The 25,119-nt window shown below is 28.0% G+C and overlaps 1 protein-coding gene across 19 annotated transcripts in view; it reads left to right on the top strand.

The window, feature by feature from the left end:
- Positions 1–25,119, top strand: part of LOC136979409 (ankyrin-2-like) — a 376,384-nt gene that overhangs the window by 163,961 nt on the left and 187,304 nt on the right. For 17 of the 19 annotated variants that reach the window (XM_067275361.1, XM_067275370.1, XM_067275369.1 and 14 more), the window contains 4 exons: positions 13,296–13,515; positions 21,343–21,439; positions 23,623–23,851; positions 24,816–25,067. In XM_067275361.1, the coding sequence (XP_067131462.1) occupies positions 13,296–13,515; positions 21,343–21,439; positions 23,623–23,851; positions 24,816–25,067 (798 nt within the window). The remainder of the gene's footprint in view (positions 1–13,295; positions 13,516–21,342; positions 21,440–23,622; positions 23,852–24,815; positions 25,068–25,119) is intronic. The other 2 variants (XM_067275362.1, XM_067275359.1) reach the window with 1 other exon arrangement.

Below are 25,119 nucleotides of genomic sequence, written 5' to 3'. Positions count from 1 at the left end.
TATTCTCTCTCTGCCCGTTACTTGCCGTTTTTCTTTATTGATCTTCCTATTTTGGCTAGTTATGTATCTTGCAATCTATAGATTTTCTGTTAATTAGCAAGTCTTTCCAAGGGTTCTTTCTGCGTGAGGTACATTCGGAATCACGATGCCAATTATTTCCTGGGTTTTTCCTTGTGATATAAATAAAAGTTTCGACAATTTTATTATTGGTTTCTCGTCTGTTCTTTTGGAAGGCAAAACACGAAGCACTATACGATTTGGACAGCTTATCCGTTCTTTCTCTGTCCTTTTGGTGCAACACCTAAAAAATGATTGGATTTTTCCACATGCAGGAAACTTTTGTTGACTTTTTGTCTGTTTTGAATCTTATGCACATTTCTCATTTTATATGTGATTTCTTGTCTTAGAACTAATATTTTATCTAATTTCCACCTTTTGTAGTATTTGAAGGATGATCATGATTTTTGCCATTTCACAAGATCTGAATGAACCACTGTTAAGTAGATGATCATGCATCCCCAATTTCCAGGGACTGTTCTCAGTTAGACTATTTTTAATATTTGATTGTAGAATCAATTTTTGAATAGAGCTATTTTAACACAACAATATAATATTACCAATTTATAAATCAATAAATAAATAAATTCTAAAAAGTAAAAGTTCAATTAGTTTTACGTCCTATTTTCACTGATTATGAAATGTAAGTGATATGATCTTGCTACTGTTAGGCAAAATTGTCTTTAAATCATTTCTCTACTGTTCAAGATGAACCTGACTTTTATAGCCTACACATGATAGTCATTTGTACATAAATTGTATTTTGTATGTAACTTACTCATTATTATGACCTAATCACTTGGCTGTGTCATACTATCTACTAATCATGGTCTGCATCACAAAGAAAAAATAAAAATAGCAACTATTAATCTTTTAAGAATTATAAAGACAAATAACAAAAACCTTTCCTAACAGAAGGTCTTACCTTCTACAGTTTTAACCTAAAAAGAAAGGTCTCCCATCATGATATAATCGTTATTTATAGATAAAATAAAATAAATATACTATTCAAAACAATAAATCTACTTTTTGTTTGGCTCTATTAACATAGATGTTCTTTTAGAAATATACTTTTACCATCTTATCTTTAACTGACGATAACTATGTATTGTAAATGTTTATTCTTTAATAATTTCTACTGGATAGTAACGTTTTTGTAAAATTAAGTTATATTTATTTAGTTAAAGAGATTAATATTTTTATGATCTTTTTTAAAATGTTTTACTACTATTATTGTGTGTTTTATTTTTATCCTTTTTATTAAAAAACTCCAAGTTTCAGCTCAAATTAAATAAAGTGTAGTTTATTAATGACCTATACATTTATTAATGTATTATATAAATAATATAAAATTTATTTTTGAATAAAATGAAAATCAAATTATAATCTTATATAGGTTTTATTAAATAAATTTATATTATTTATTAATTATGCTTGAATCACTTTCATAATAATTATGATGTAAGATAGGAGTAAATAGAATCAAAGGTGGGAAAAATTTTTTATGTGCAGGAAAAACGTCAAAAAAGTTTTCTATTTTTGACTTTTATACTTGTATTTCAGATAGATAGATGCTAAATCTTATTGATATGTTGAAACTGGAATTATAGTATTTTATTGTAATTCATTCTTAATAAATCGTAAAAAGTTCTTTGTTTTAATATATTTATAAGTATGACTTTTTAAGTTTTATATTGTGCTCTTTTTATTTCCGACGTCGAAAGATATACGGGCATATTCTTTCCAATGTGGAAATTATTGAAATTCCAAATGTATTTAAGGATGTCTCTTGCATTCTGCAATTTGTATATTAGCATAGATTATGATGCAAAATATCAAACTGTATGAAATTGGGAAAATAAATAAATAATAAATAGTACTAAAATTTAGAGAATTAAAATTTCCAAATTAATTCTTAAAAATTTAAATAATTTAAAATAAGTTTTATTCATGAAAATATATTAATCTAAATAACTGATTTGTGTTGTTTTATTAAAGGATAATCGTAATCAATGACCATAATACATTTATATTATGATTACTTACATTCACAACACAACAAAAGACAAACCTGTTACTGGTGTGTATCTTGCAAAAATCGTTTCACAAATGTTTTTGAACTCTATGAAATTCTTTTTCGGGTGGAAATGGAAAACTCGAAAATAGAACGGGAGCTTTCAAACCAAGAAAATTGAATTTCGCTGTGACGGACATGCGTCGTTATGGGTATTAGTTACTAGCGATACTTGTCCAAAAGGAGTTGTCAGGCCGGTGAAAGGTTGAGCTGTTCTTTTTGGTTGATGCATTTACTTGTATGTCTCATTTTATATATAGTCATAGCTTCTAACCATTTTAGGTGGTCCGAGTGGGACACGATTGCTTTTGGACAAATATCGCTAGTAACTAATGCCCATAACGACGCTTGCCCGTTGCGGCGGAATTCGATTTTTTCAGTTTGAAAGCTCCCGTTCTATTTTAGTTTTTTCCATTTCCACCCGAAGAAGAACTTCATAGAGTTCAAAAATGTTTGTGAAACGATTTTTGCAAGATACACACCGGTAACAGGTTCGTCTTTTGTTGTGAATGTTGTATATTCCTGGTGTTGGGTAGAGAGTTGAATAATATGATTATATATTATTTTGATGTTAAGTAAACTAATTAAGATAACCAGTATATACAATATTTCATATTTAAAAAAAATCAGTTTTAAAATTTATTTAAGATTTTAGATGGCACATTTTATGGGCTTTAGTCACATCCATGTTCAAAGTAATGACAATAGAATACTATTTTACGTAGTCGAACACAAACTTATAATTTTTATCAATTCCACGTATAAGGAAAACTAGAATAAAATCTACCGCTTGCCACATTGAACCGATAAATTTTATTTCAAACTACAAAAAGAAGGGATCATTTCCTTAAAAACTTATGCAAATTGTAAATTTATCAGTTCAATGTAGCAAACCATAGGCTTTGAAAAAAACAAACTAAAATTTATAATTTAAATTAATACGATATGCAGTGTAATATAGATGTATAATTGTAAGAATATACAACTGTTAATGCTGTATCATATTGGACTAATTTACAATATCTAAAATGAATATATAATGTATATATCTACATAAATCTATACCACATACACATTTAGAATTATCAAAAAATTTAGAAAAGTGTATTAGACCTATTTATGTTGGACAGTTATCATTATTCATAACAAGATATTAAATGATGAACTTTCAAATTTGTAGTACATTTTGAAGTTCTGCCAGAAATTCTGTAGGATAAAATTATGTAATTATACTTTAATCTAGAAGAAAAATTCCATTGTACTTAAGAATATAATTCAAAATCATTTCATTCTCTAATAATTATAGAGAACATTGTCTCTTTCTAAAAAAATTTTTTTATATATGTAAGAAATTTTTGTGATGTTATAAAACTTTTTGTGAAATTTAATGAAAAGACCTTAGGTAGATCCAAATAATTTCCTCTATTTTTGAGAAATTATATTTATTTTAAATGTTTTTCTAATGTAATGACGTACAGACTGCATTTTATATTGATTAAATGTAATGTATATTTTTCCTATACAATGATCTTTCTTAGACTGACATCAGATATTTATTGTTATCTCAACCGATAACAATAAATTATGTGTTTCCTCTGTAGGCACAGGAAATTGTGTACAAAAAATTTTTATAGTTGTTAGAAAATTTAAATAATTATATGATTTTATGCAACTGCAGAATTTATTAAATATTGATAAGAAATGTTGATCGAAATGTTTATTAATTTGTGATCAATGTTACTCTAAAATTGAATATTTTCTTAATAAGCTTGTTAATGAAAATTTGTAAATATTTTCTGTGTTAACAGTATATACTATTTAATTGAAATTTACTAATTACTCAGAATTTATTCTGTTTACTGTCATTTGTATATACGATACTATATATATATATATAAATATTAATATAATATTAGGTTTGCATTATAGTTAAATAAAATTTCTGTAATTAAACATTAACCATGTGTTTGCCTATTACTTTCCAATTAGCTGATTCTAAATCTTTCCTTAGCTTTAATATTTGGTCATTTTTATTGATAGTTAGATATTAATTAACTATTGATATTATTAGGAAGAAAACATTTTCTCAAAAATAATTGAAACATATTTTTTGACTTAATAAAAATGATTAATTTTATTAATCTGCATTTTTATTAACAAATGTGTAAAATAATAGTAAAATATGCATTTCTAATCAATCATCTAATTTATGCAGGGGGCTTGCAATCTAGCAATGTTTTAGATATAAATAAAATTGATAAATTAATGCTTACTTATTTTGAATGAGACTCAATGCTCAATAGCATTAAGAATATTGCTGAAAAACCACCACCAACTGATTAAGCTAACAAAACAACACAATCTTTTAAATTGGCAATTGGATATTTCAATGCAGTGATGCAGATGTTTTTGGTGGTTTTAAACAGCCGTCTTTGGGATAATGTCCAAATCGAATGTTCTTTAAGTCAGACAGAACAGAACATGTTATAAATGTTCTTGAATGTGAGTTAAAAATTTAAAATTAAAACAAATACAGTGATATAATTGGTTGAAAAGGATTACATAAGATTTTTTCTGATTTATAAATTGTAATTCTCCCTATTTGCCAGAAATCTCATACCGTGTCTTCCACACTTGAGACATTGTATGCTTGTCTTTAAAATTTATGTATCTACTTCTACTTGTTGATTCATAAATTTGTAAATTGTAAACACTCCAAATGCTTGAGGAAATGATCTCTTTTGACTGTTCTTGCCATTCTTGTATTTTCTCAATTCACTTCCATTCTGTCCTCTGATGCAAAGATAGCCAAAGCAATAGACAGACAGTCCTTCGTCACATCATGCCAGTGTTCTGCAATTCTATACCTTAATAAACATTTCGTGGCATCCACATATTCAAGACCCTGGTGGATCCTGTTTTCCCCAACATGTATAATGTATATGTCCAGTTACATCCAAGGGTCTTTGCCGTCCTTGTCATTACAAAGAAGCTTATAATGCCAGTTCCTCCTATAATACAACCTATTTCCTGTAGCTGCCACTGTCTTCTATGATCTTCCTGAAGACCATAAAAGACAGTGGCAGCGATAGGAAGTACTCATTAGCCTTTTAGCATGCCTTGTCTAGGTACCCTGATGATATTTTACTGCAACATTTTGTTTGGTTTATTTGGTTATGGCAATATGACATCTGAGCAATCTGCTGTAGGGAAATGCCTCCAGGGAGCACCTAAATAGGGGTCAATTCCCCAGGAGGGAAACCGGCCCCTGTTTAAGTGGTACAAACATGAAAAAATCCTGGAAAACTCCACGTGGCCAGCCGCAAACCCACGACCGACTACCGTTATTTGATGGTTTTATCCACTCGACCACTAGTGGGCTAATGCAACATTTACTTCATTGCATTAAAATATCCAATTGCCAATTTAAAAGGTCAGATGACAGTTTGGAAATATTGCTGTATATTCTTGCAGTTAGCTATGACATTTTGGCACCAACTCACGCTTTTATAGAAATTTTAAATGATACAGTCAAACCATATCAAGATTATTCACAGCTCACAAGATTATACAAACTGTGGCATAGGAAGTAGCCATGACCATGTTTCATATATAATCTCTAATGGATTTCAGTGTCATCATCCTCTTCTGGCTACAAAAATTGGATTGTGGAACATTATTTTATTTTTGAACACACTGTTCTGTAGAACTAGAGAGCTTTTCTAATCATGCCCATTACAGGTTCAATCAAGCCCAAAATAGGAGTAACTGGTTGGCAAAAGAATGAGACGCAAGATATCCGAGTCAGTCCACTCACAAAAATTTCCGAAATTAATACAAACTTGGATTTCTCAGAATGGTAGGCTAATGCCTTTATCACTTTGGCCATCCAGCCACTTTACAAAACACTGTTAATGTTGATAAATCAATGAATGATCAGACATAAATAAATAGGAATCAAGAAATTATTCATTATTTAAAATTGATGATCACAACTACTGTAATATTGGCTGGAATGCATAAAAACACGTATTTGCAATCCAAACTACTACGGTTGCTTAGTAAACAAAGTCACCGAAGATCTTTTTTGACCGAATCTAATGCTTTGATAATTCATAATTTTCTAATATTTACATCAAATTGAATCAAATTGCATTACATGTATAGAAAATACAGTTAAGGAATAATGGTATTAATCAAAACTTAACAGAAAAATAAACAATTTTTTATATGATAAAAAACCAAATCTGTTACCTTAGAAAAAATTACTGATGAATGCAAATTTAAGAACTAACAGTTTTAACCTGACTTCTACAATATGTTTCCTTTAGTCATCCATCTGATGAAGTTTTGAAATTAACTATTTTATGACTATTTCAATTCTCAGTTATGCTCTTTTATCTAGTAAGACAAAGCTTTCTGGATAACCAAATTTAAATTTGCTTTTTTTACAAATTATGAATGGACAAATTAATATAATTTTCTTGCTTCCAAAATATCAAATGCATATATTGATAGTTCTTCTAAGACTAAAAACTTAAATTTTTAGCAAGTTTGCCTGTCACATTAAATTCTCTCCAATTAATCTCACTTCTCAGGATAAAATTAGTTGGATATCAAAAAAGCGAGAGAAAATCAAGAAAAATTTTTGGTTAAGAAAGACATACTATAAAAAGCCATCTTGGCATTGAATTAAAAAATATCTTAGTTACACAGATTACCATATAATGATTTTTTATTAAAATTTTTTCTTCCTTATCTACATCCATAAAATCACCTAACTAATTAAACTTAAGTATTATAGCTAATTAAAAATTGCATATAAGTTTTTGATGTATTTATAATTAAGACTCACTGAAAATATATGTAAATTACCAAAGAAAATAAAAAATAAAAGTCGAATTTGTCAGAAAATAGTGTTTTTAGTATTTTTATAAATGATTTTGAGAAAAAAATTGCTTGATCTTAGTAAATTGAGCCAATATTTATTTATTTTTGATTAGCAATTTAATTTCTATATATTAATCTCTCGTGTATTTAACTTATTATTTAATTGTGGAGAAGCAATTATATCATTTGATTTTTCTATGATGACTATGGATGTTATTTTAGATAATTTATAATTTACAGAGTAAAATTGAAGACAATTTTTAATTTTCAGATTCCTTTGTTAGTTTCTAATATTTTGAAGGTTTTTGTTAACTATTTGTAGAACTCATTTGCCATGTTACTTAGCTATCATTAATTATGATTCAGACATTTTATTTTGTTTTATTATTTTTGCATAAAATTAAATTACCACATTCAATAACACAGTTTTTACTTTAAACCATGTTCTATTTTCTCTCAGTGTAATCATCTATCAGATGATCGGGAAGTTCTTAACATCTAAATTAATGCGTAAATCCACTGTTGCGATATTTAAGCAACTTATACAAAATGTAACAAACGTTATTTTCCGAAGTGGGTAACTAATTGTAGTAATCGTCGGCGATTAATTGTAAATAAACAAAAAACATGCACGGAGATGCCCGATTCTTGTGCCGTCCGCCTGCCTTTGTATTTGCCTCTTGGTGCCCGTTTAGATAATCGTAGCCTCCGGGACATTGTAATACAGTCTCTTACAGATTACATCATAATCACGATATAACAATAAACAAAATTTATTCAGACGATCTATAAAATTGAAAATGTTTTCAATATTATAGATATATAAATACTCTACAATGCATCCGATTATTGACTAATATAATGGAATAAATCTATAATCTGCCATTATTTTTTTATTCTGTTCACAATGATTGCATGATTGGAAATGCATTTTTAAGACAGGTAAGAAAATTTGATTTAGACAATTACAGAATACATTAAAAAGAAAAAATTCATATATTTTTTATATCTAATAAAATATTTTGATCTAATTAAGTTTCATGATGTGCTAAAATAAATTCTTCCAAATAATGGAATATGAATTTGATACATACACAATAAGAAAATATTACTAATAGGTTAAGTATAGTATCATAACAAATATGTTTTAAAAAATTACTTATTAAAAATAAATAAAATAATAAATTCTAGTAATAAAAAGCTAAATTTATTAAGTACAAAGACCATAAAATAAAGCTTAATATGTAATATTTTTTTAACTAACACTCTCTTTATCAGTATTGTCTTTCAGGAATTACTTAAAATATAGTAAGCATTAATATTTTTAACTTTTTAAACATTTAATGTAAAATAGTAATTTAAAAATTTTAAATAATATTGAGATCATTCTGGCTATAATAAAATTTTTTACATTATTTTCAAAATTAACAATTCAAATTCTTCTGAAAGAATTTCCACAAAGTATCAAATCTAACTTTTTTTTTAATAGTGACAATAAATTCTTTCAATTTCCTTAAAAAAATGACGAAAATAGAAATATTATTTTTTATTTTTAGCAGATAAAAAGATAAAAACTGAAAATTTGAATATCGTAAAATCTTAAAAAACTTTTAAACGTAGCTATATATTACAAAATTTGTTTTAAAATAATGTCACCGACAATATACAGCGTAATATCTTAATCATTTCCGATGAAGATAAATTTTTGGCAAGGAAACAAGAATAATGAAGTTGAAAGATATGCAAAAGTCTAATAGTGTAAATTCTTTTAATCTGGTTTTATATATACTATAAATCATTTTAAATGCATACAATATGAAAAATTTTAAATTCTTGACATACTTTTATTAGAGAAATTCCATATATTTACTTTTGAGGCAACCTAATCTCACCATTAAGACTGCATTTATGACCACTCCAAAAATTTATTATGTATCAATAAAAAAAATATTTAAAATTTCCCTAACTAATTATTATTTACATTTCATTATAATATAGAAAACTTCATTACATTTATAATTTTGGATAATTAGTTCTAATTTAGAACTGTGTAATTATTTTCATGGTGATATGTTATCCTTTTATGTTTCGTGTAATTACAAATTTTTGGCCAATCAAGAATTTATTACTTTTTGAATTGACTGTTAATTTGGCACACACTAGCATAAAGTGCGAGTTATTATTTTGGTTATAGGTAAAGATATATATACGATAATTTTTATCATTTTTGTTTTTCTTTGTTTAATTAAAGAAAGAATATTATCATCAACAGCGTATCATACTTTTAGTGTTGTTATCTTAATTAAACAAATTCCTGGCTATCAATCTTTATAGATGTAATTTTTACATATATAATTATAGATTTGACAGTACTATAACCCTATAATAATTTTTAACTATGAGAACATATAAAAACATTTATTTCTTTCTATAAGAATTTATACTTAAGGTTATACCAATTCTGGCCAAATGTCTATAATCAATTGATTTATTACCAATTTTACGGGTTTTAATTATTAAGTATCTCTTGGAGGACAGATTTTAAATTGCTTACATCAGAACCGTAATCTGTAACGTCATTCTTAATCCTAGTAATAGTATCTAAATATTAATAACTAAAATGCTATGAAAATTTTATCCAACAAGAATTGGCAAATGTTTCAATGTTTGAGTGTAGAAAAGAATATGATGTAGGGAAAAAACAAACTAGAATTAAAGAATTTCAATGTTAGATTGTTTTTAAAATAATTATGATGATGTCAAATACTAGAAACTTTTACTGGCCAGCACCAATTTTTGAAATTTAAAAACAAATACCTTTAAATCCTTTGGGATTGTTGTCAAACCCAACAATGGCCCTTTAAGACAATTGAAAACATTTGTTTGTCATAAAAGCATCTGCTGAATTTTAAATCATATCTATCCAGTTGAAGTGGCTTTTAATATTTACATTTTTGATTCTTATCGCGAAAGAATTCAAAGATATTTTTTTTTAAAAGGCAAAAAGTACTTGTTAAATTAAAACATAGTGTTGATTAGCAAAGGTTTCTATTATTTGATATCAATATCCAATTTATGACATTGAAATTTCAATTTAAGATAATTCTATTAATTTCTAATGTAGAAGTCGTCATAATGTTCAAAGTGACTAATGCCTAAACTTAATTATTTATAAATTTAATACTATTAACTAAAATTTAATATTCTGTATTAAATTTTAGTTTACAGCATTCTTTGCTGTAAATGAAAAGAATTATAATAGTTTATATTCTTTATCTATGTTTATGAATTTCCTTACATACCTGAATATGTAGTCTTCTTCAGTTTCTAGTTATCATTATATTTTCCTTTACAACCATTCTTTTCCCATTTTTCGAAATTAACTTTCACTATAATAAATTAATTTCCACTTTATATTCATTATTCCAAAAATTCAGAATTTTTTTTTCTATTTAAATGAATTTATTTTTTTGAAAGACTGCAATTAGTCCCATTTAAGCTTTTCATTTAAGACATCACAGAATTATTTTTATGAAAATTAATAAAAGTTCAATTGTCATTACAAAGTATAGCTGTTTATTGTATATTGGAGCTTTGACTGTCGAAAAATACACGAGATACACTCGAGAAATTTGGATGGACGGACTACAGTGGGAATTCGTAAGTCTACGATATTTCAAATTGCAGCCCAATGGCATCCCTAATTTTACATCCATTATTACTATTACTGAATATTAATGCTATTTTTTATATATGATGTTAATTATGAAACAATTAAAACATGTAATCCTCTGCAGTACCTAAAGTTGGCACATTACAAGCATTTCTTAATATCATTAAACAACTTTTTTCTTTGTTTTTATCAAAGATAACATGTCAAGTTTATCATGAGTATGGCTTTTATTTTTCTTATAAAAATCAACCATGATATCTAAGAACCTCTAGAATAAAGAATTCTTTTTGAGGAAATATCTCTTTCTTCTAAACAAATTTAAGGTCTTTTTAACTAAATTAAATCATATTGGAAATTAGAATGTAAGCAGTAAATGGAATAACTCTTCTGCAACCATCAAAAACATCCTAAATTATTGTCCAAAATATTTCTGAAATAAAAGAAAGTATTTTTGCATCTCTTGTATTAATGTAGTGCTGCAATTTATTTATTATCTATCTTACGTGTAAACATGAAACTGCTTTCATTAACCTAACTTAATAATTATACTGAATGATGATTTCAAGTGAAGTCACTACTAGAACATAGCATTTTTTCTATATCTCAAGTGGCATACTTCTGTTTATGAGTATTTGATCTACAAAAGTCTAATAAAGTGAGCTTAAAATCTCTTCCCTGTTTATGAAATGAAATATTTGTTACAGTGAGAGCCAACCAATATTTAAGAGAACAAACTAACAAATGCAATAATAATGAAATTCCTACATTCTCCAGTCGAATGACACACAGACTCCAGTCTCAATTTTTATTTTGCTTGCGTCCTGTCTTCGTTCACGGAACAAGTTCTATCACTCGCCTCCGACAGAAACTTGTAACAATTCACTTCTGTAAGCTATATCTCTTTTTTTCTATTGGCAATTACAATTTCATAAATTAAACAACTATTTTTTAAATTTACTTTTCTGTTTACTTATTGTCTTCTAATTTTTGTTTTCTTACCATTAAATAAATAAATGTGTGACAACTTACATATTTACTTCTGTTACATCATATTTACTTCTAATTGCTTCATATTAGTCCCTTTTCTATCAGTGAATAACCTAACAAACTTAATTTAAATTGTTGGTCACTAGGTAAATTAGTGTTTTATAGCATTTATTATTATTTGGGGGAAATGTGGGTGAGGTGACTGGATTGAACCATGATAAGGTACAAATTTCTACCATAAGAAATAAATAGAAAAATGTGTTCCTGTTTATAAGATTTTGATTTACAAGAGGCTGTCAAGAATGAGTTATGCTTGTAAGTTGGGATCACACTATAATTTATGTCTAGATAATACCACATCATCATTAATCTAAATCAAAACATTGATGGAATCAAAAGTAAACATATTCAAAACATTTTTTTCATTTCAAATTTTTAAGAATATTGTAGTCTCATTTTACAACATATTACAAGGAGAAAATTAAAATTTGTGCCAAAAAATGTATGCAATTTTGAATATAAAATATAACCATTTGGAAGTATAATAGTTATTATAATTATATAACACTTTCTTACCACTTTTTATAATAAAATAATTTTAAACACTCCAGAAAAAAAAGTGAAGCTGATGAATCATAATACAAAAGCTCTTACAATAAAAAATCATCTATTCTGAAAGTATAATGCTCAGATTGCTAAAGTTATCAATAGTATAAAACGTTGACACTGCTACTGGCATTGATATGTTGTATTACTATCAATATGCAACTACCAACTAAAATTACATAGGCATTATTTCTGATCTATAAAATAATGAAAAATTCATCCTAAAGTGTAATGAGTCATAAATTTTATTCTACCAGTCTGACTATTGTTGTCTAGATATATTAAATGCCCAGAGAATGCTGTTTTATCTGCCAGATAAAACAGCATTCTCATTTCTATAGTGAAGCTTGATGGAGATAGTATGCTGATTTGTTACCTTTTTTTCCACTATTTGGCTTTGAATTATTAATTGTTCTGGACATTCATGTGCTACATGTATGTATGTATGTATATATATATAACACTTTAGATTTATCCACAGATCAATGCTGTCATATTGTTTGTGTTACAATGAATACAGATCTAAAAGAAAGATTGCCTTGTAGATTGTACTTCTGTCAAAAATCTTAGATGAATTGGATCATTAAGTGATTAAAAGAAGAAACTATCCAAAAGATAAAAGCTGAATTAATAAGTGTACAGATATTAATGCTAAAGCAAATTTTTGTTACTTTCAAATAAATTTAAAATTTTGATTTTGTTTTTTTAATTTTTAAAGACACATTTTATAACAATACCAAATTGTCTTTTAAATACTGTCCTTTTGGGCCTAAATATTAATAGAATAACAAAATAATGAAAAATGTGTAAAGACTAGTCGTAAATGTAAAGTTTTAGAATTTTCAAAATATTTACACAATATATTAAACAAATTTTTAAATTTTATAGTTAGATAAGAAATTTATTATGTATATTCTAATAGTTAGCTTTAAGGATATTGTTTAAATATTTTTATTTTTTATAATGAAAAGTAATATATTTTTTCTTTGTAATGTTTAATCGATTTAGGCTCAACCTATTCAACCGGACCTAGTGACCAAATTATTAGGAAACTCCGTCGCCGTCAGTCCCATAGTCACCGTCGAACCCAGGCGACGTAAATTTCACAAACCGATCACTCTGACGATACCGGTACCTCAGGCTGCTACAAAAGGAATGATCAATCAATATAGTGGTGATGCTCCTACTTTGAGGTTATTATGCAGCATAACAGGTAGTAGCAAGTCAGGTTTGTCATTTTTTTGTCTGCTTTTCTTTTCTTCCTCTTCCCTCTATCTGTTTTCTTAGTGCTCTACGTCTAGTGTTTGGATGTGTGTGTGTGCCTTGCTTCGGTTAGAAATATGGCAGATATAAGATCGTCTAGCAGTAAGTAAAGTTTGAAAAACAGAGAAATATAAGGAATCTAAAATTAATCTAAAAGCTTCATTAAGCAGTTTACAAAGACTACTAAAAAGTGATATATGTATATATATATATATATATCACTTTTATACATATATATATATAATTTCAAAACTGTAATTCTAGATACAATGATTTTTGTAAATAGAAGAAAATTTTATAATAATAAAATGGAAACATGTTGATGTTTTGTATAAAGTCCTTGTTAACTGCAATACAATTTTTGAAAATATGACGAAAAGGTATTTATTAATTACTAATTCAATGTCCTAAAAAGAAAACTCAAGGAGACATATATATTTATATATATATATATATATAAAAAGACTGTATATTGTATAGATTAGGTAAAATTAAAACCAAATGCGATAGCATGTTATCAAATTGGTTGCAATTGCCATTGTGCCAACTTGCATAAAAAAAAGCAAACAATATAAAGCTGCATTGCTGTATAGAAATGTGGTTTCCAACATATTTAAGCATGATGTTTTAAGTTATTTTCTGTGATATTTATTGCATACATAATTATGTTTTTATATATTCTATATTCAGTGAAAGTGGTACTTCTGGTAATTGTCAGAAATACTAAATTTGTTTTGCATGTATGTATATTATGTTTCTTGTACAAATCATTTTTGTTTCTCTGCATCAATTTTGTAAAAAGCTATTGGATTTTTGTTTTAAGTGTGTCACTTTATATAAGCAAGATGCAGAATAACGTTTGTGAATTAGGTATCAGAACATGCTAGTTTCTAGATATCTCTATGATAAATCAAAGAATGGTGACAACACAATACTTTAAGTATAATACAAAATAACATCATAATAAGATTTGAGGTAAATTTTTACCATATGATTTCAACTATTTCAATGTAGTCCATTACAGAATAAATGAAATGGATATAGTTTGAAACTAGTTTTTTTTTCTGCCACACTTATATATTTTCCTACTGAAGACGAAAAGGTTTTAAATTTATCTAATTAATAATTACAACAAAATATAAGCATGCAAGGACAATACTTTTAAATGATGATTTTAAATATGGTAGTTAACATCAGATTTAGATTATTTGAAAATTTTTACCAATATGATTTTTCCTAAACAACCAATATATAATTGTGAATTTTCTTTGGCTAAGAAGAATCTTATCATTAGCCTTCAGTATTTTTAAATAGAAAACACTTAACCGACTGCTCCATTCTGCAACGATAATTCGTATAATTCATATCTATTGAAAAGTACATTTGGAATCTACTTGCTCTGTTCTGTAGTTTTTCTCAACACAGATCTGTTATTGAAAGAATGGCTTATGTTAACCTATTTTGACAGACAAAATTATATGTAGAATTCTGTTTTAATCAAATGAGCAATCTTTAAAAAAATGACATTTTCAATCTTTTAGAATTGTTCTCAGAATGCATCAATATTTACACAAACAAGAAATTAGATTTGGTGAAGTAACATACAGTAGACCCCCCTATAACACGGTAGATACGTTCCATGTTATAGGGGGGGTCTGCTGTACTCTATTTTGAGCTTGCTCTAAGTTAAGTTCTAAGATGTGAATTTATTTTTAACTACTTAAAAATTGAATTCTAAGGCATGAATTTATTTTCTGACATTCTCTCCAGTTTCTGTATTTTGTTATGATAAAAATAATTTCTTCATCCAAGGATGAAACAAGGTTATTTGTTTATCTATTATTTAATTTTATATTTAAATGACAGAAAAATTTTAATAAATATAAAATTTAATAAACATCTTATAAAATTTGAAAAGTTCTGATTTTTGTGAAACCGTGTTGTATTATTCTTCGAAGTATCAAACACAAATTCGTGTTAATAACAACCACTTGGCTTTTTTCCACCTTTATTTAGTTGAATAAATAAAGGTGGAAAAAAGCCAAGTGGTTGTTATTAACACGAATTTGTGTTTGATACTTTGAAAAGTTCTATTGATCATACAAATAGATTAAACGTAACATCTAATTAAACTCGAGGAAAACATAGGTTAAATCAAATTATAATTTGTCAATGCAAATTTATTCTGATATTAAAATGAAGTTTTGTTTAAAATAATGCCTATGCATGTATGTATATACTGTACATATTTAGAAAATTACTTCTATAAAAATCAATAATATAAAATAAAATATGTGACTTGGTTCTGTTGCCAAAAATTGTTACACAACATCTGATATGAATGAGAATTTACTTTGCAGTTTGACAAATGATATCTGAATCTGTTGAAATTTTTTTTTATTTACTCTAACTTACGGACATTAAGAATTCTTTCATACCTGTAACGAGTTTAGTGGAGACATAAAACTCCTTAAAAGTTTAGCCAAGTTCTCGACACGACTCAAAGGATGGGCAGACTATCGTGAAACATTCCAGAGGATCTGGTGCGATACAAATTCAAATTTTGGACTCCTCGTGCAGATAGTCAGTACTTCTTTCTCTTTTTGGCCTTGTATCTATTCCTGTCAAAATTATTGTCATTAGTACGTTTTACTTTCAAGCAAGTGACTCTTATTATTAATCCGATCATCCAATATATTTGATAATTATATATTACTAAAAAACTACTTATATCATTTTTCTATATTATCAAGATTAATGGTTACATTACTAAAGAAAAATTTTTAAAATTTTATGTATTGTGTAAACAAACTAGAGTTTTTCAGTTGATTACTAAAAATAATATCTATTATAAGCTATATTTTACTATCTATGTCTGCCTGTCTTAATATTGTAGTCATTCTTTCTTTTATGTATCCAGTGTATCCAATTAATGTTTGTATTACTGTGCTTGTCATTTACACTTTTACACTTTAACACTTTACCTGTGACATTTAATCTTTACCCATTGCACTAAATATTTAAAATATATGTAAGAAAATAGCACTGTTTTGTTTTTTATCATTGAATTCTTTATCATCATAACTGGTATTGTTTTAATAAGAATTTAAAGAAATCTAAGAAAAAGAAAAGCTTTTTATGAGCCGTCCTTGACTTTTGAATGACTTGCTCTTTTGTACAAAACCGATAATTCGAAATTACTTTTAGTACATGAAATTAAAAATGTATGAAAAGTGTAAATCTATTATGAATGCAGTGGCATTTTTGCTAGTTTTTATTTTAATAAAAACAAAATCATTTTGTGAAGATAAATTACTATTGTTTATTTAAAATGTTAGGATCATAAATTAGTGTTCTATACATTTTCATACAATCACTATAAAAAAAGTAAAACCTTCTTACATTAATTAGATTTTTATAATTTTTCTTTTTAATTTTTTGGAACTGAACCCCAATGCATGCATTTTTTTGGAAATCATCATGCCTGAAAGTTGAAGACTGTCTGCATTTTAAAATTTCTTAAAGATAATGTTTTTGTTGGCACCATTCTATTTTTTTTTTAAAATGTAATGGGGATAAAAGAAAGGGATATTCTATGCATTCTCCTTATGAGGCGATCAAAACGATAGGATTTTTTCTAGCTGTATTCAAATTTATTTCCTTATAAAAATCTTGAGCAAAGTTCAAAATGATATAACTTAAAATAAACATCTTATTCTATTAATTTTGTTTTTAATATTATAATTTCAATAGTTATTTTTTCATTTATTACAATTCAGTGTTTAATTTTACATTTTAACACTAGAATAGATATCAATCATTAGGACCTACAGAAAAGTAATTATTGAATTCAAAAGCTAAATACAAAAATATAGTAACATTTTGGGAATGATGTTATAGACCAGGGATGTCCAACCTGTGGCCCGCTTAATATTTTTGTGTGGCCCACTGAATATATGTAAATTTCTAATTTGGCCCATTAGGAAAAAAGGTTGGACAACCCTGTTATAGACCAAAACATTCAGAAAATACTTAATAATATCAGTGTGTTATTTTTATGAAATGATAGAAAAATGTAATTAAAAACATTTAATGCCTTTCTAAGTTATGAATATATTTGTTCATGCTGTAAATATTTTATGCAAGCAGTATTAAGTAATATGTAATTTAGTACGAATCCAAACAAGAAGCTAAATGAAGAATAAATAATTTCTGTTTATATTTTTGTAATAAGAATTAGGCTTTAATGAAGAAAATATATTTTTCTTAAATTAGAAATTAAAAATCTTTCATATGAAAGATTTTTAATATCTAATTTATTCACCTGTATAATTCGAAACACTTTTTATGTTCTTTTGAGATCCATGCTTAATATGAAAAATTGCACCTTTAATCATCCAGCAACAAATGTTTTAATAAATTAAAAATGTTTTCGATCGTTTTTAACGGTCTTCTTCAGTTACAACTCAAATTAATAAAAGAACGATAAAATGGAATACATGCAACTAAATACGAAAAAGTAATAAATGCGCATGCGCAGCTATAAATATATCACGCACGATACCCAATATACATATATTACAGAATAAATGAATAAAATTATATAACAAAAATACATGGCCGTATCCCTTGTACGTTGTTATTGTTTATCTTTATAAAATGATTTCCATGCGGTTGATAGAGAGTCCGTGTCCCTATGATTGATACATCCCGTTTTTTCTTGGGCTTTATATATTTCTAGCTTTTCTAGATGTTTGATTGTATGTTTATTGTTCGTCGGCTTGATGATGGAAGCATGGTCCCACAATACCTCAATATCTCGTTGCCTGGCGTATGATGCTAGAACCATGGTGTCTAGATTCTTATTAATTGAGTACTGGTGTTCTTTGATCCGTTGTTCTAAGTGCCGTAAAGTAGCTCCCACATAAACAATATCCGAATTAAATCGTTGGTCCTTTATTGGTATGGAGTAAACCCCCGTTAACGAGTTTCGATCTTCTCTCTTCTTGTCATTCCTTAACATTTTGTAAACTGTCGGATTACGTCGGTAAACGATACGTATATTTATTGGCTTTAGCAATTTCGTTTATTATTTTGTTCAAGAAGGGATAATAATTGATTATCATCTTTTGTATACCGTTATCTGCGGGAGAGTGATTACCTCGATTCTGGAACGTTGTGATAAGTTTTTCTACTATATTTCTCTGGTAACCTTGTTGTGTTGCTGTCTCGAGTATGTAATCCAATTCTTTGTAGGTATCACATATGTTTGTGCAATGAGTGTAGGCACGCTTGATCCAAGATCGGAACACCGCATACTTAATATATGCCTGGGATCTACCGATTGATTCGGGATGATGATAGTATTTAGACCCGGTTTCCGGTAAATGTTTGTCTTGATTTTCCCTTCTTCGCAGGTGATATTAATATCAAGGAAATGAACATTATTATAGCTCTCCTGGTCCAGTTGTAAAGTTAAACCATAAGGGTTATCATTGATATCATTTAGGAATCGCTGAGTGTTGTGCTTATTATTCCATAGAATGAATATATCGTCTATGTATCTGGTGTATAGAATAATATCTTTTTGGAATTCGGGAAGAATAGTATTTTCAAGTTGTCGTAACACCAAATTGCATAGTATAGCCGACATTGGACTACCCATTGGCACTCCTCTACCCTGCAGGAAAACTCTCCCTTCAAATTGAAAGAAGGATGTATAACATATTAAATCAGACAGCTCCAGGATGTGTTGATGGTATTTGTATGAATTCTTGATGTTTTTAAAAAGGAAATCCCATAACGCACAGAAACATGGGGGTAATTTTATAGAGGGATATAACAATTCGTAATCCCTCTATATTCGTAATATAAAGCCCAAGAAAAAACGGGATGTATCAATCATAGGGACGCGGACTCTATCAACTGCATGGAAATCGTTTTATAAAGATAAACAATAACAACGTACAAGGGATGCGGCCACATATTTTTGTTATATAATTTATTCATTTATTCTGTAATATATGTATATTAGGCATCGTGCGCGATATATTTATAGTTGTGCATGCGCATTTATTATTTTTTCGTATTTAGTTGCATGTATTCCATTTTATCGTTCTTTTATTAATTTGAGTTGTAACTGAAGAAGACCATTAAAAACGATCGAAAACGTTTTTAATTTATTAAAACATTTGTTGCTGGATGATTAAAGGTGCAAATTTTCATATTAATTCTAATTTCCAGTAATTTAAAGTTGGTTTCTATCCATGCTTAAGATAATAAATAATCTTGTCTTCTTTATTAAAGTTCAACTTTTATTGAATAAAATCGAAAAGTAGATTACAGTTTAATAAAAACAAAATTGTACATTTGCCATTAAAATTGTACATTTTATTATAAATGGAAATGTACAATGGAATTGTTAATATTCTTAATATACACATAGCAAAACCATAATTTGACAAGTTAAATAATAATAGTTGGTATTCAATAAAAATCTCATTTTACTTAATTTCCGCATGCTGTTATTAATTTTTTGTAGAAGAATTATCGATATTTTAAAAAAGACAGTGTACCAAAAATTGTTAGCTTCAATTTTTGATTCCAGTTCTGCCCGAAGATGACATTTATAAATACATCAAAAGTGCTCACAGGATATTACAACATTTTTTAAAATGTTCTTTAATGCCTTTTTGTGTGTGAATTTTTCTCTCGAATCAGTAAAATTGTTGGTGAGACATGTTTTTAAATTGTTAGCATATTACCATTATTTCACTGATTTCACGAAGCTCTGACATCTGTCAGTATTGTTTTAACACCTATTATTTAACCAATTGTTCAGTTTGATGAAAGATTCTGATTTTCTATGTGCTGATACCTATTTCTGATTTTGTGTCTGCAGCATAATCGGGATGTTAACTATGGGGGCTTTAGCTTAATCAGCATATCTCCAAAACTGGGTTTGTATAAATACACCATGCACAAAATCAACACTAGCACTATGAAAAGAAAAATAAATTTACTAACGTTTTCATGTATATGGAATAGACATTATCAGGTACAAACGATATAGAACAAAATGACTAACAAAAATCAAATGTTTTTTAAATGTTTGAATAAATTAGTAAATTCGTTTCAATATAAATTCGCTACTAAATTTTTCTTTTCATAGTGCTGTGTTGGTTTTGTGAGTGGTGTAGGATTAGTCGGCATTGCCCACATGCAGTATATAATATAGGCTCGTTTCTTGCCTCATATACTTAGGCTACTGTTATGTATTTTCAGCTCGGACCATAGCTAACTGGACTAATACTGGCCGGAAAACAGAACAATATCAGTGGAATTTTTTTCTCTTGTCCCCGTAACCCACAAAAATTTATTCCTGGTTATGGGATTGAATATAATCATTTTGTATTTTTGTAGTTTGAATAAAGAAATTATTATTTTCACCATGGTTTCCTAACTTTGGTAATGACTTTCATAGCACTTATTGCTATTTGAGTTTAACTTCATTTATTATTGTTGATTATCAGAATTTGATTGTGTGAAAAATAAATGATGTAGATAAATTCATTTTGGAGAATAAAACAAATTTTTCTATTTGTTTGATATTCAAGAATTTAATTTTTGAATATGAAACAAAGAAGTTAAAAGTTAATAACTCTACATTTTGTCTGTTAAATAATATCTTATTAATTAAAATAAGTACAATATTTTTATTATCTTAAGTAACAAAAATATTAAAATATTTAGGTGAATTACTATAAAACTTTATATTTATTAATTTTTACAGGTGGATCTTCAAAGGCTCAATGGGAAGATGTTACAGGTTCGACACCATTAACTTTGGTCAATGAATGTATATCTTTCACCACGACTGTATCGGCCAGGTTATTTTCTCAATATCTTTTAATTTAGTTTGTAATTAATAAGTTAACAAATTAAATACAGTAAGACTGGGAGTAATGCTTAGGATACATTTTTTATATTTACGTCTATTTCATTAAACAAACTAAACAGTGCATTTTAACATAAGGTGAATAGTGATAGTTTAAAACACAAATATTATATACTAGCAGATGAGCCCGGCATTGCTGGGACAAAAAGTAACAATAGCAAAGATTAAGATTATTAGATTATAGCCGATCTTACCCGTTTTCACCGAGTGCAAGAATTAGGTTCCCCTCTTCTGAGACTAATTAGAGAAATTTTAGATATCTGCTTACCACATCGGGATAATGATAAATAAGACTCACTGCAACCACTAACCGGTGTGTAGTACCACTAAGTGATAAATAATAAACATGTTCGTAACTCAGTTCTTCCTTGAGTTTAATAAATTTGAAAAATAAGCTAGATCTTCCAGTATCATTCACAAATATAAATTCAAACATAAAATTGAACATTAAGATGAAGAGTTTAAATAAAGCAAACTTATGCGCATGCACTCCTCGTGTCAACTTTATATACGATGGAACGCTAAATATCGTCGAGAATTTTTAGAAGGGTCTAAAAATATGTTCGATTTCCCACATAAATGCAAAAAAGGCATCTAAAATAGTATAATAAAAGCTGAGTTCTTCACAGTAATCATAAATCCTGTCCCTCTCCCCTGTGGGGGGAAATTTTGAAAAATCCCTTCTTTCTGTATGATATCACTATGAGTTAGATTTTTTTGCTAAAATAATTTTAAGATGTATTTATTATAACATTAATTATAATAGCATTTATATGATATTAACTTTTATCTTTCAATTTTTAAAGTGATGAATATATTTTGAAACTAAAAATAATACAATATTTTTAAAAATAAGTTATCCATTTTTTTTCTTAATACAACAGGTGTTACTTATTGTAATCATTTTGTTATCAGTATAGTCTAATCCCTCTGAGTGATAACATTACATGGTGAAAGTAACCAAAGTGAAACTCATAGAAACTGAAAAGAGCAAGTAAGCCCCATATCCTCGGGACACGAGTTTAAATAGGTTGGGTCCTTCTATTTCTAATTCACCTAGAAACAGATTCAGAAAATGAGATCTTCCTGGGTCATGAGAAAGATCAACATTAACAATTAATTTGACACCAAATTTGATCCCAACTGGAATGTTTATTGATTTTATGACCCTCATGGCTTAAAATCAGTGTGTGTATATATCTCCCTGATGGTTATTGGAAGAAAAGTTCAAAGTTTTTCTTAAATTTGACAAGCTGTAAACAATTTAATAAATTTTTGTATTTTTTAATAAAATGATTAGGAGAAGGGTGTTAGGGTAAATATCTAGACACTTGCAGGACCTCACAATGCTAAGAGTTACAGTATAGTTTGTACTTTAACAGTAATAGAGACAGCAGTCTTTTACAACGACGAACAGCTAGTCTGTAAATCAGAAGTGGATTATGGTCGGTTGAGGCCCCCGGTGCAGAATAAAATATTGGGCCCCTTAAAAAAACAAGGAAAATAAAAATACATGTTATTATTTTTTATTTATTTAAAATATGGTTATGTACTATTAAGGTTTAATTTCCAATAAAATTTGAATATAACAACATATATTCAAATTTTACGCCCGATTATAAACTTGTACATAATTAAAATTGCACATATGAAACCAAACTTGGTATCATTAGAAAATCAAGTTGGAGTTTTGAGGGGCCTTCAGAAGTCGGGGCCAGGGTGCGTGCCCAGTGTGCCTGCTGTTAAATCCACCTCTGCTATAAACAAAATAATGAATACCAGAAATCAAAATTTAAACTATAATCCTGTATTGATTGCAACTGTTGTATTAACATTTTTATTGGAACATGGCTTAAAACTGTTATTTTCTGTTTTGTCAATTGGCTGTTATTAATCATCTAAGCAAAATTCAAAGTTGTTATTAGTAACATAATGATAATTTATGTAAATCTCTGATTACAATAAACAAATCTTTTGTAATGTTAATTTACATGTTTTGGGACATGTTGATTCTGATAATATTAGATGGTCGATAATGACGTCCAAGATTACAATAAGCGGCACCTACCGTGTTTTGTTGGATTACTAATTAACAAATTAAATTTTTTTTTCCAGATTTTGGCTTATGGATTGTCGACAAGTAAACGAAGCCACAAAATTTGCAACCGAACTTTATCAAGAAGTTATACACGTGCCTTTTATGGGAAAATTTGTCATATTTGCAAAGCGGTATGACACGCTCGAAGCTCAACTTCGAGTATTTTGTATGACGGACGATAAAGAGGACAAAACTCTCGAAAGTCAAGAACATTTTACAGAAATTGCTAAAAGTAGAGATGTTGAGGTAATTTCATTTTTATGTTAATTTTTTAAAATTATTCTAATTGATTAAATTAAGAATATATTATCAGAAAGTTGTAATAAATTTCAGCCTCCATTAAATGTATGATAGTGTTTAATGAAATAATATTAAATAATTTTGTAATTTGTATTTTGTTAATTTGTGTTTGTTTAATAATAAGTTTTGGTACTGTGAGGCTGCCAATTATGAGGGAATTTTAGATCTGACATTGGGATGAAAGACGGATGGTGTGCGACATATGGGTGTGACAGACACCGAGACAGATCTCCTTAGCCTAACATGGTTGTTCATGTGGAAATAGACCAGAGCTTATAAGATCTTTCTTTGTGGTTTCATACAGTTTCTCTAAGATTATTTGTTATGACAGTGTCACTTCTGGTTGGTGGTGGGATCATGAGCAGGCTCAGAGGTTGAAACATTGGTCTGTACCAATGAGTTGAATGATGTCATAGAAACATATGGCTAACAGCTCGGCAAGTACAAAGGAGACAAACTGACATGATAAAACAAGTGAAAGCCTCGATAAAAAGCAGCTCTAGTCCTCGAGACATGGGCTTTTATTTATTTTGGATCCCTTGATTGTCCAGCCAATTGGATTTGGGCCTCCATCTGTATGTTTTGATTGGCATTGGGCTTGTATCCAGATGCAATTTGAGAGCGAAAGACTGCAGGAGGTCATGATTGCCAGTTAAGACAATGCTAAAATTTACAATTAATCTGAGATGGTCAATCTTGGGACTTTACATTGTTTATAAATGCTTCCTTGATCACATTTATCTTAAAATTCATCTGTCCCTTTTTCTCTGTTCTTTTTAACTAAAATATTAAATTTTGACTAATTTAGTGATATCCAAGCGATATCTGGAGCTTCACAGTACCAAGATAAATTAAATTTCTGAATATGAAAAATCATTATTTTAAATATACATATAATTTTTTTATTTAGGTTTTACAAAACAAACCACAATATTTAGAGTTTGCTGGAAATTTGGTACCTATAACAAAATCTGGAGACCAATTATTTCTGACATTCCATGCATTTAGGGAAAATAGGCTTCCATTCTCGATTCGTATCAAAGATCCACTTCAAGAACCAATGGGACGTATTGCATTCATGAAAGAACCAAAAGTAGGAAGGGGCGAACCTCAACCGGTTCCGATCTGTAATTTGAACATAGCACTTCCAGAAGTATGCAAGGTATTTTAAATTTAATTATTTTATCTTATAATTATCAACTGGGCCAAAGTTT

Source organism: Centruroides vittatus, unplaced genomic scaffold (assembly GCF_030686945.1).
Source record: "Centruroides vittatus isolate TY-2023 unplaced genomic scaffold, ASM3068694v2 contig_620, whole genome shotgun sequence".
Lineage (NCBI taxonomy): Eukaryota > Metazoa > Arthropoda > Arachnida > Scorpiones > Buthidae > Centruroides > Centruroides vittatus.
The sequence above is the reverse complement of the archived record's forward strand: the minus strand, read 5'-3'. Positions and strand labels throughout refer to the sequence as shown.